The 12,433-nt window shown below is 34.2% G+C and overlaps 1 protein-coding gene across 1 annotated transcript in view; it reads left to right on the top strand.

Annotated features, from left to right (window-relative positions):
* The window catches only part of LOC121855849 (protein madd-4-like), a gene marked incomplete at its 5' end in the record, with an annotated part of 54,589 nt that extends 46,558 nt beyond the window's left edge, over window positions 1–8,031 (top strand). Inside the window, 1 exon segment of the mRNA XM_042351016.1 lies at window positions 2,705–8,031. Within this exon segment, the coding sequence (XP_042206950.1) occupies window positions 2,705–2,829 (125 nt within the window).
* Window positions 8,032–12,433: the final 4,402 nt, after the last annotated feature.

Genomic DNA, 12,433 nt, shown 5'->3' with positions numbered 1-12,433 from the left:
GCATAGACAGCAACATAAGTAAATTTGCTGATGACACTAAAATAGGACGTGTTATTAAATCTGACGAGGACTCCGCAAAACTACAGGAAGATCTAAACAAATTTTTCGAATGGTCTGAAAAATGGCAGATGAAATTCAACATGGACAAATGTAAAGTACTCAGTATAGGAGATGTAAACAGGGAAACCAGATACCAGATGAACAACGATGCCATAGAGAAATCTGACTGCGAGAGAGATTTAGGAGTAATGATAAGTAGGAACCTTAAGCCAAGTAAACAATGTGTTTTTGCTCGTAACAAGGCTAATAAAGTACTTGGGTTCATACAAAGGAGTGTTAGTTACAAGACTAGCGAGGTCTTCCTAAAACTGTATCTTGCGCTTGTGAGACCACACATGGATTACGCAGTTCAGTTCTGGTCACCATATTACAGAATGGATATAGAATCCTTGGAAAGAATTCAGAGGAGAATGACAAGACTAATCACGGGCATTAGGAACCTTGAGTATAGAGACAGGTTAAAGCATCTTAATTTGCACTCCCTCGAGAGACGTAGAGCGAGGGGCGACCTGATAGAGGTGTATAAGTGGAAATCTGGGCTAAACAAAGGGGACATTACAAAGGTACTCAAACTATCCAACCAGGAGCGAACTCATAACAATGGTTTTAAATTAGACACATTTAGATTTAGGCGTGAAATAGGTAAACACTGGTTTGGAAACAGAGTAGTGGATGAGTGGAACAAGTTACCAAATATCATCATTAACTCGAATACACTGAATAGCTTCAAACAAGTTGGATGCTTATATGAGCAATAGGGGTTGGGTGTAAACGGGACTGCCCAGTATGGGCCAATAGGCCCGCTGCAGTTTCCTCCATTGTTATGTTCTTATGCTGCCCCTGACAAATCCCCATCTGGGTATTTTGCACTCAAAATATTAACGTGTTTGCTGGGCAGCTGCTGAGCACATAGACATGAGAAATCACTTATCCAGTCCCTAGTTCAGTCAGACCTGGGCTGCTGGTCACTGCTAATCTGAACAGCCTGGTTCATAAACATAATTTTTCTTTGACTTTGACCTTGCCAATAAACTATAAACAGAGGGAGGGCATTTACTTATTTGGATCTAACAAATTACCTGTACTTGCCTCTGTTCCTCTGTCATTAAATAGGATTCTATAATTCAGTCCCTCATTTGTCTTTATTCATCACCGTTTTATGGAGTGGTATAGTGAGAGTTTAGGCATTGTTTTAGGTTTTATGCAGTAATTTTGGTGATTCCTAAAGAGGTAAGTACGACACTATTTAGTTTTATTATAATTATCCTTTAGTACAGTATTTTATCAGTAACCTTAACATAGCTATTAAACCAGTGTACTATCATTGGCCACAACAGCTACATAACACTTTTTGTATTTTGGTATTTAGATTGAAATCTCCATAGACTAGTCTCTTCAAGATACAAGGAGCAACTAAAGGTAACATGAAAACTATTTTGAAATATTTCAATAGTGCTTCACTATTTCTGTCACCATTCAATAATAGTGACACCTAAAAAAAGAACATAACATTATATATATAATAGATCAAAATAAGCTTCATAAGTTCTACTGAAACTTTAAGTGAGGCGCTCTGATTGATAGTGACGAATCAAGCAATGTCACCCAAATCAGATTCTTGTTTTAACAGGAAGCCTGACTCTTTCTCTACCCAATACAGTGTTTATTGGTCATCCTCGACAGAAGGATGACCCTGTATTAGGTAGAGAAAGATTCAGGCTTCCTGCTGAATCAAGAATCTGATTTGGGTGACATTGATTGATTCGTCACTATCAATCAGAGCGCCTCACTTTATCCTCTTTGCTTCTGATGGGCTCATTGACCACTCGAACAAATCATATATTTGCATTATTAGGCTGAGCATTATTCTTATACCAGAGAAAAACACAAGGGCCATGAATTTAGGAGACATACTAGAACTGAAAAAAAATTGGATCAAATGAAGATTTGTTCTCCAGCTTATTTCAGCTCAAGATTAACTGCCCTGGTGCTTACCTAACCTAACAGCAAGGATAACTTGGTAATTTATTTGGGTCTTGTTTAAGTTATGGTAGTTAGTTTATCAGCATTAACCATTAATATACAGTATACTAGTCTCAGGCCCCTGTGATAAACATCAAGGTCACACCACTCTATCAAGCTTACCAGATTAATAAATTTAAGATAATGGCATATTTTTCTTGCTTTTAGTGCTGCAGTTTTCTGAGTCAAAATATTATATACTAAATTGTTATAATGAAAGTACATACTGTACAGTGTATTGTCAAAAATCTCTCTCAGCCTCAGTTGTTGGGGAACACCAGTACCAACCAAGTTAGCTGTATGCCCCCTGCCCCCTCCCCCAGCCCTCCCCTCCATTCAGTGTTATAAAGAAAATCTGTTATATAAATCAATTACATAATTATTATAGTATGTGCTGTACATTATTATATATACATGTTTTTTTTGTTTTCGTTTTTTGTCTGGATTTTTATGATATTGTTAACCAACTGAAGCTGTTGCTCTTCTGGGTCTTCTACTGTGTAAGTACAGTATACTGTTCAATATTTTATGTTAGACATTGACTTAAAAGTTCTGTGGTCAGTTAAAACTAATTTTTTTTAGCTGTGATTATGACAGTAGAGTATAACCCCTTCTGCTTCAGGTGAGGGGGAAGCCAAGGAGGCAAGAGAATGTCGGGATCGGAGTAAGTACTGCAACATTGTCAAGAGGATGAATATGTGTCGCATCCCAACATACCGAGAGCAGTGTTGTCGCTCCTGCCCTTAGCACATCCCCTCTCCTCATCAAGGAGCTACCTACACCAAGCCTCGACATTACAGTACTGAAGAATCGCCTTCGGAAACTGCTAGCCCTTCACCTAGATCATGTGACCAGCAACAGTTAACATCACAGGGTTATTTTATCCATTTTAATTTGACAAAACAAGAGTGTTAATGCTTGACTGTTAGTGATGAAGAACAATGATAGTGAAGCAATTGTCACTGAAGCCCAATAAGCTGTCTATCAGTATTAGACTGTTGGTTATGTCATAATAATGGATTAAGAATACCTGTACTCCTGGAGAAACTGCACCGAAATTTTACCACACTGAATGTATATCTGGAAAAGACATGGTTTACAGATCTATTGTTCAGATTCTAATCAATGTTTTAATCCACGGACTTATAAACAAGCCATAATAATAATTAAGAACTGTGCACCTACATGTTTGAAGTTAATTCATATCCTAAAGTTGCAGAAAAAGTATTGGATATGTAGAATTAAGTTATTTATCCTCTAGTAAAACAGAATTATGAAAGTAAGACAAACACATTTCCTATGTGCCAGGGAAAGTGTTGGTGTCAGGAAAGTTCATAGAAAATTACCGAGCTGTGCAGCCTTGTGGTCTGGAGGATTTCCCTTCAACACTGGCCTGAAATGCAACACACTGTATATATTATATGTCCTTATAATGTTCCAAAAGTTATGTAGAGAGACATTAGCATTATTTACATAGTAGTGGCTAGATAGAAGTGCTGAAAATGGGTAATAGTTGCTTCTATATCATAATTGTAATGAAGATAACATTGACAAGGTGACACTAATGAGCCAAGTAGCAGAAAACTCAAGAGTGATTGTATGGACTAATGTGGTTATTCTGTGAGAACCAGAAGCTAAGATTACAATCTTAAACATTGAGTCTCTGGCAAGTTTTTTTTAATTGGGGGAATTTTTTCACTGGATTCCCCCTCCCAGAGGATGAAGATCTATGTACAGGTGTATTTGAATTCTGTGAATCTCTTTTGCAACACCTAGAGACAGAGAGAGAATCTGAATCATTTATAAAACTGCATCAACGTATGTATTGTGAAACATTTTATTTTATTATCCTGATCACTGTTCATATTACCTACGTTCAGTTGCATCTATACATTTTGTTAATGATTTATCAGTCATAGAGTTCAGTGCTGTATGGAAGAGATCTCATATCAGTGAATAATGTACTTCTGGCCTTTTAGTGTTTTACATGTTAAGAATTCTTTTGAGGATCTCAAGTGAAAAGACAAACCTTTTTTTGCCTTGTTTCCATTGATATGTAAAGAATGGGCACATCTGCACTCTGTAGACTTTCTCTATCTATGTGTCATTATAAATCTTAAGAGACTGCTTTGTACTGTCCATTTTATTAATAATTTCATTCTTATGACTGAATGGAATGCACAATAAGTACATAGTACTAATAGGTCTTTTGAATGATGTGTGATAGTGAAGATATCCAGTGACATACATTATGCTATGTGTGGGATGCTGTGGACTTATCTAGTTGTGACCCTCTGAGTCACTAGGATGGTATTACTGCATCATCAGTAAACAAGAAAACTTTTTCACTTTAATCCATACTAGTCTTATGGCAACAGACACCCACTTCAGGAGAGGCCACAGGACCTAAGGTGACTTGAGCTCACCTAAGCTGGCGCACAAACCTAAGTTAGGGTCTTATATAAATAAGCCGTCTGCAAGCATGGTATTTCAATAACACATAGATAATGTTTTAGATAAGTGTCGTAAGCATCCCTGTGTTGTAGAGCAATAACACCCTAATTGATAAATGTACAGTAGATGTTATCTGTAACACGTACAGTAATGTAACATATGCATATAATATACCAAGTCTAAGGTATCCAGTACATAATGATGCTGCTATGATATTTATAATTGTTTTGTTCTTATGTTACCCCATGTAATACTGTACTTTGAAATGAGTTAAGGTTAATACAAGAAACTTGATCTTGTGGTAATGTGATGTTAAGTGGGCATCTCTCCCTATTATTTATTTCCGTTGTCATTTTCATCAATTATTAATCATGGCTGATGTAAAATAGTTGAGAAATAATTACTTTTTTCTTCTTTTTCTTTTACCAAATTTTGGTAAGATCTGTACAGTACTGTCATGCTTTTAGATACTTTTGTCTGATTGTACAGTTCTTTTTTAGGAACAATTTGCAAAGAATTTTTCTATCCATTAGTACTGTACATCATGGAAGTAATTGATGTCCCCATATACAACAGAATTTAGGTTAGTTATGTCTATATAATGATGAAAATCACATGACGAAAATTATACTATATTAGAAAGCACTCTTTTATACAGTAAGATTCTCCTTGTGTGGGTCATCATATTTTACCCTCACTGCATTCTGATTAATTTTATATTTTATTTTTTGATTTCTTCATGCCACAAGATCAGGGTCCACGTTCAGACTCTACCTCAGTTTGATTGTAAAAGGAGCTTGTGATGCTGGACAATAGCAGAGAATCTCCAGGGTAAAGGAAGAGGAGTCATAAGTATAAGGTGGGATATGAGCCAGAATGTCTTAAATCATGAGAGGCAGTTTAATGGAGGAGGAATATATGACATTATGAATGGAAATTTTGAGTTTGAGTGTGAGAGGAAATGAATGTCTTTAATTATGCAGTATGTAAATGGAATAGATAATAATATCATCTAAGGCATAATAAATTGTAGACCAAAAAAATAACTGACTATGATTAGACATGAAAATATTTGTATGGTGGGGGTGAGGGGGAAGGTTGTCAGGACAAAGTATACATTATTGACCATGTTAAATCTTTCCACCTGGTGTTTAGTTCTTTTATCACTAGAGAATATATATGGGAAACACGTAGAATTAAGATAGAAATTCATACTGTGAACCATAAGTGCAAAATTTCTCACATTCAGGATTTATACCTTTAGTGTATTGAAAAAAAAAGTTACGGTATTTGAGCTTGAGCTTATGTTACTGTTTTGTAAAAGACAGAAGCAGGAAGTGAAAGTGAATTGTAGTTGATTATTTTCTGTGTGGTAGAGGTTATATATGGAAGGATCTCTAGTAACACAAATAGATTTACATGTATATTGATTTTCCATATTGTTTAACAGGAAAATTCTGTACTGTACTGTTTATCTATATACTATAGGTGTAGTTTCATCACATTGGTTACCATTGTTTTTAATGTGATCACTGTTGAGATAGATATAACTACAGTACTTTCTTTGACAATTATATTATACAAAAGTTCAAGTTATATCTGTATTATCTTTTATATTCACTAGAAAGTAACCAATTTGTATGCTGCTTAAAAATCATATTGCTGCAGTAGGAATACCAAAAAAACAGTTTGTTTATGTTCAGGATAATATCTGGGAACTTGAAGAAAGTTGTGCACAGTTTACTGACCACTGCAAATTTTCCAAGTAAGAGAGTTTCATTTCTCCCCTCTTTTTAGCACTATTAATCTTAGTAGTGTGAGTAATTTATGTTGACAGAAACCCGTTACTGTCTGTGGTTGTCTCTATTCAATGTATGGAGGACAATAATATGAATGTTATTGCCATACATGTTAATTACTGCATGTGAAGAATCAAGATTAAATACAGTACAGCATTCAAGAAGAAGGGTTCTTTGACGGGAGAAACAACACAGCTGCACTGTTAAAATGATGGTAGTTACAGCAGCTGTAGTGACATGTGTGAAAGTTTATAAGAACCTTTGAGAATCTCATATTTCAAAATATTTAAATACAGTGTACAGTACAGATTTCTTAGTAATGTAGAGTAAGGAAATGTGAGTACAAAAAAAGGTGCCAGGCTTTGAAAATTAATTATACAGTATTGATGGAAGGAGCAAATGGTAAGACAGTGCATCCAACTGGCATAATAAAGTTGAAGAGAAGAGAGCAGTAATTAAACTGATTTCTGCTTTCTGGAAAAAAAAAATGGAGTTGATCAAGTGATATTTGGTGTTGGTTGTGCAAGTAAATGTATATGGATATTTATGCTCCTCTACAACAGTGTGAAAAAATTCACTTTTGGAAGGCAATTAAAAGAAAACGACTGGATAGAAGAATGAAGAGAAACAGAGTTATGTTTTGAAATACTTTTTAAGGAAAATGGTAATCAAATCATCCTATTTGCATATTATTTTCTCTTGTTATAGTTTTCTTTGGATGAGAGAAATACAGAGAATGGCAAACAATTGAATGACTGTGCCACTTGACGTACAGATACTGTATGAAGTTAGCTCCTTTGGTAAGCTTTAGGTATGATAGAGTTGTGTTAAAATGTACACTTAAGTAATGTAATTAAAAAAATGCCTCATGTTTTGAAGAATCTTTAAATGTTATGGTCACATCACTGTGATTCAGCTATTGTGGCCCTTTGTGCTGAACCAATATAGGAAGACTGCCCAATTACAGTCGATGCACAATAATACGTTACAATACCGGACTGCCTACTAAGCTATTTTCAGTCTCCCGTTTCCATGTCGTAAGGACTCATCTCTTAATATGTCCATGTGTGGCGAGGGGTATAACGATGACGACTGGAAATTATATCAATATTCACTACAGCTAATAATATAATAGGTTGAGGTAACATACTGAAAATGGAGTAAATATATAAACTTGTCATTATTATTATTTCCTGATTGTTTCTCTGCACCAAACTTAAGGAGAATATGGAAGAGAGGGGAGTCTCCCTTTTAACCATTAGGATAAATAAGATCTTTTGTTTTGAGACTTTTTATATATAATTTTTAAATGGAAACACTGGTTAAAATAATTCAAGAAAATGAAGACATATTTCTATTTTGTACTAAATAATATTTTGTTTCTGATACAATGTTTGAGTGTGGTCCCTCGCCATGCTTGGTCTATGCTATCCAAACTTGAGGTATTAATGCACTACCCTCTCCATGCCTGGTCTATGCTGTCCCAACTTGAGGTATTAATGCACTACCCTCTCCATTTCTCCACCTTTACTATGTATTTTATCATTATCTCCCACTTCATTCTTCTTCGACTCATGCATTTATCAATTTTATTATCTTTCTGTATTTATTTTTCTCTACTTGTACTTGCATAGCGAAATGTGATTGTATATATTGCTGTAAGTGCATTGTACAAATAAAGCACTAGACAAACACACACAAGTATTTTTTTACCAGTCAGTGTCCTTTGTAGTCCAGGGAAATGAGACAATTTTTATGCCAAATGTTGAACTAATTCATAAAGAAATGATACTTGGTAGAATTATTGGGTATACCCTGTACTTTCCTCAACAACATACTAAACATTCTGATTAGTCCAAGGTGACCTTTCGCTGCCATCTTGAAAAAAGCTGAATATACCAAAATGAGCGGAGTAGATTATCATAGAAAACGGGAAATTTGTATCATAAAAAATGGGAAATATCTACTTTCCGGGAAAGTTGGTTATCTACTTTCCCGAAAAGTAGATAGATTTTCTACTTTTCGGGAAAGTAGATTATCGACTTTTCGGGGAAGTAGATTTTCGAATTTTGGGGGAAATATTACCTAATTTTGCGAAGTAGATTATCATAGAAAACGGGAAATTTGTATCATAAAAAATGGGAAATATCTACTTTCCGGGAAAGTTGGTTATCTACTTTCCCGGAAAGTAGATAGATTTTCTACTTTTCGGGAAAGTAGATTATCGACTTTTCGGGGAAGTAGATTTTCGAATTTTGGGGGAAATATTACCTAATTTTGCGAAGTAGATTATCATAGAAAACGGGAAATTTGTATCATAAAAATGGGAAATATCTACTTTCCGGGAAAGTTGGTTATCTACTTTCCCGAAAAGTAGATAGATTTTCTACTTTTCGGGAAAGTAGATTATCGACTTTTCGGGGAAGTTCGAATTTTCGGGGAAATATTACCTAATTTTGCGAAGTAGATTATCATAGAAAACGGGAAATTTGTATCATAAAAAATGGGAAATATCTACTTTCCGGGAAAGTTGGTTATCTACTTTCCCGAAAAATAGATAGATTTTCTACTTTTCGGGAAAGTAGATTATCGACTTTTCGAGGAAGTAGATTTTCGAATTTTGGTGGAAATATTACCTAATTTTGCGAAGTAGATTTTCATAGAAAACGGGAAATTTGTATTATAAAAAATGGGAAATATCTACTTTCCGGGAAAGTTGGTTATCTACTTTCCCGAAGAGTAGATAGATCTTCTACTTTTCGGGAAAGTAGATTATCGACTTTTCGGGGAAGTAGATTTTCGAATTTTGGGGGAAATATTACCTAATTTTGCGAAGTAGATTATCATAGAAACGGGAAATTTGTATCATAAAAATGGGAAATATCTACTTTCCGGGAAAGTTGGTTATCTACTTTCCCGAAAAGTAGATAGATTTTCTACTTTTCGAGAAAGTAGATTATCGACTTTTCGGGGAAGTAGATTTTCGAATTTTGGGGGAAATATTACCTAATTTTGCGAAGTAGATTATCATAGAAAACGGGAAATTTGTATCATAAAAAATGGGAAATATCTACTTTCCGAAAGTTATTCACTTTCCGGAAAGTAGATAGATTTTCTACTTTTCGGGAAAGTAGATTATCGACTTTCGGGAAGTAGATTGATTTTTGGGTAAATATTACCTAATTTTGCGAAGTAGATTATCATAGAAACGGAAATTTGTATCATAAAAAATGGGAAATATCTACTTTGCGGGAAAGTTGGTTATTTCACTTTCCCGAAAGTAGATATACTCACAGAAAACTGGAAATTTGCATCATAAAAAACGGGAAAAATCTACTTTCCGAAAGTTGTTTATCTACTTCCCGAAAAGTAGACAGATTTTCACTTTTCCGAGAAAGATTATCGACCTTTTCAGGCAGATTTTCGAATTTTGGGGAATTACCTAATTTTGCGAAGAGATTTCATATAAACGGAAATTGTATCATAAAAACGAAAATACCCGCCTTCCGAAAGTTGTTATCTACTTCCGAAAAGTAGACAGATTTTCTACTTTTCGAAAGTAGATTATCGACTTTTCAGATTCGAATTTTGGGGGAATATACCTAATTTAGAAAGAAGTAGATTATCACAGAAAAAGGGAAATTTGTATCATAAAAAAACGGGAAACATCTACTTTCCAAATAGTTTATTCACTTTCCGAAAAGTAGACAGATTTTCACTTTTCGGGAAAGTAGACATCAATTTCGGGAAGTAGATTTCTAATTTTGGGGGAAAATACCTAACTTAACAAGAAGATTATCAGAGAAACGAAATTTGCATCATAAAAACGGAAATATCTACTTTCCAGAAAGTTATCTACTTTCCCGAAAAGTAGAACAGATTTTTCTACTTTTCGGAAAGCAGATTATCGACTCTTCGTAAGTAGATCGAATTTGGGGAAATATTACTCATCTTTATGAAGCGCAGATAAATCATAGAAAACGTAAAATGTAGAACACAAAAAATGTAAAACATTCACTTCTCCGAAAGTTAATATTCATTTTCCGAAAAGAGACAGATTTTCACTTCGAAAAGCAGATTATCGACTTTTCGAAGATTTTCGAATTTTAAAAATATTGCATAATTTAGAGAAGTAGATTATCAGAAAACGAAAAATTGGTATCATAAAAAATGGGGAAATATTCACTTTCCGGGGAAAGTTGAAGTATTCATTTTCCCTGAAAAGTAGACACAGATTTTTCTACTTCAAAAGCAGATTATCGACTTTCGGGAAGGAAAGATTTTCAACTTTGGGAAATATTATCTAATTTTATGAAGTAGATTATCATAGGTAAAAACGGAAACGTATCATAAAAACGGGAAATACTTTCCAGAAAGATTACTTTTCCCGAAAAGTGATAGATTTTCAATTTTTCAAAGTAGATTATCGACTTTCAAGTGATTGAATTTTTGGGGAAGTACTTAATTTTACAAAGCAGATAATCATAGAAAAACGGAAATTTGTATCATAAAAAATGGGGAAATATTCACTTCTTTCCGAAAGGTTATCTACTTTCCGAAAGTAGACAGATTTTCTACTTTTTCGAAAGTAGATTATCGACTCTCGGGGAAGTAGATTAACTTGGGGGAAATATTACCTAATTCTAGAGAAGGATTATCAGCAGAAAACGGGAAATTTGTATCATAAAAAATGGGAAGCCATCTACTTCCGAAAGTTGGTTATCTACTTTCCCGAAAAAGTATAGATTTTCACTTTTTTGGGAAAGTAGATCATCGACTTTTCGGGAAGTAGATTTTCGAATCTTGGGGAAATATTATCTAATTTGCTAAGAAGAAGATTATCATAGAAAAACGGAAATTTGCATCAAAAAATGTAAAACATCTACTTTCCTGAAATATATCTACTTTCCCGAAACGTAGATAGTCACTTTTCGGGAAAGTAGATTATCGACGTTTCGGGGAAGTAGATTAAATTCCGGTGAAATATTAATGAATTTAGCGAAGCAGATTATCATAGAAACGGGAAAATTTTGTATCAGCAAAAAACGGGAAATATCTACTTTCCCGAAAGTTGGTTATCTACTTTCCCGAAAAAAGTAGACAAGATTTTCTACTTTTTCGAAAGTAGATTATCGACTCTTTCAGGAAGTAGATTTTCGGAATTTTGGGGGAAATATTACCTAATTCTTTGCGAAGTAGATTATCATAGAAAAACGGAAATTGCATCATAAAACGGGAAATATCCACTTTCCGAAAGTTGGTTATTCATTTTCCCAAAAGTAGATAGATTTTCCACTTTTCGAAAGTAGATTATCGACTTTTGAAAGCAGATTTTCGAATTTTTGGGGAAATACTCAATTTATGAGAAGTAGATTATCATAGAAAACTAAAATTTGTACCATAAAATGGAAAAACTTACTTTCCGGGAAATACTACTTCCCGAAAAGACAGATTTCTACTTTTTCTGAAAGTAGATTATCGACTTTTCAGGAAGTAGATTTTCGAATTTGGGGAATGACCTACATTGCGAAGTAGATTATCATAGAAAACGTGAAATTATATCACAAAAAAACGGGAAATATCTACTTTCCGGGAAGATGTTCATCTATTTCTGAAAAGTAGACAGATTTTCTACTTTTCGGAAAAGTAGATTATCGACTTTTCAGGAAGCAGATTTTCGAATTTTGGGGAAATATTACCTAATTTTTACGAAGCAGATTATCAAAACGGGAAATTTGTATCATTAAAATGGAACATCCACTTTCCGAAAGTTGATTATTCTTTCCGAAAAGCAGATAGATTTTTCATTTCAAGTAGATTATCGACTTTGGGGAAGTAGATTTTCGAATTTTGGGGAAATATTACCTAATTTAGAGAAGTAGATTATCACAGAAAACTGGAAATTTGTATCATAAAAAATGGGAAAATCTACTTTCCGGAAAGTTGGAAAGATCTACTTTCCCTGAAAGAGATAGATTTTCACTGAAAGTAGATTATCGACTTTTCGGGAAGTAGATTGAATTTTGGGGGAAATCGTACCTGTTCTTTATGAAGTAGATTATCACAGAAAACGAGAAATTCTCATCATAAAAAAATGG

Source organism: Homarus americanus, unplaced genomic scaffold (assembly GCF_018991925.1).
Source record: "Homarus americanus isolate GMGI-L3 unplaced genomic scaffold, GMGI_Hamer_2.0 scaffold14072, whole genome shotgun sequence".
NCBI lineage: Eukaryota > Metazoa > Arthropoda > Malacostraca > Decapoda > Nephropidae > Homarus > Homarus americanus.
Note: the sequence above shows the minus strand (reverse complement) of the source record. Positions and strands in the feature narration are given on the sequence as shown.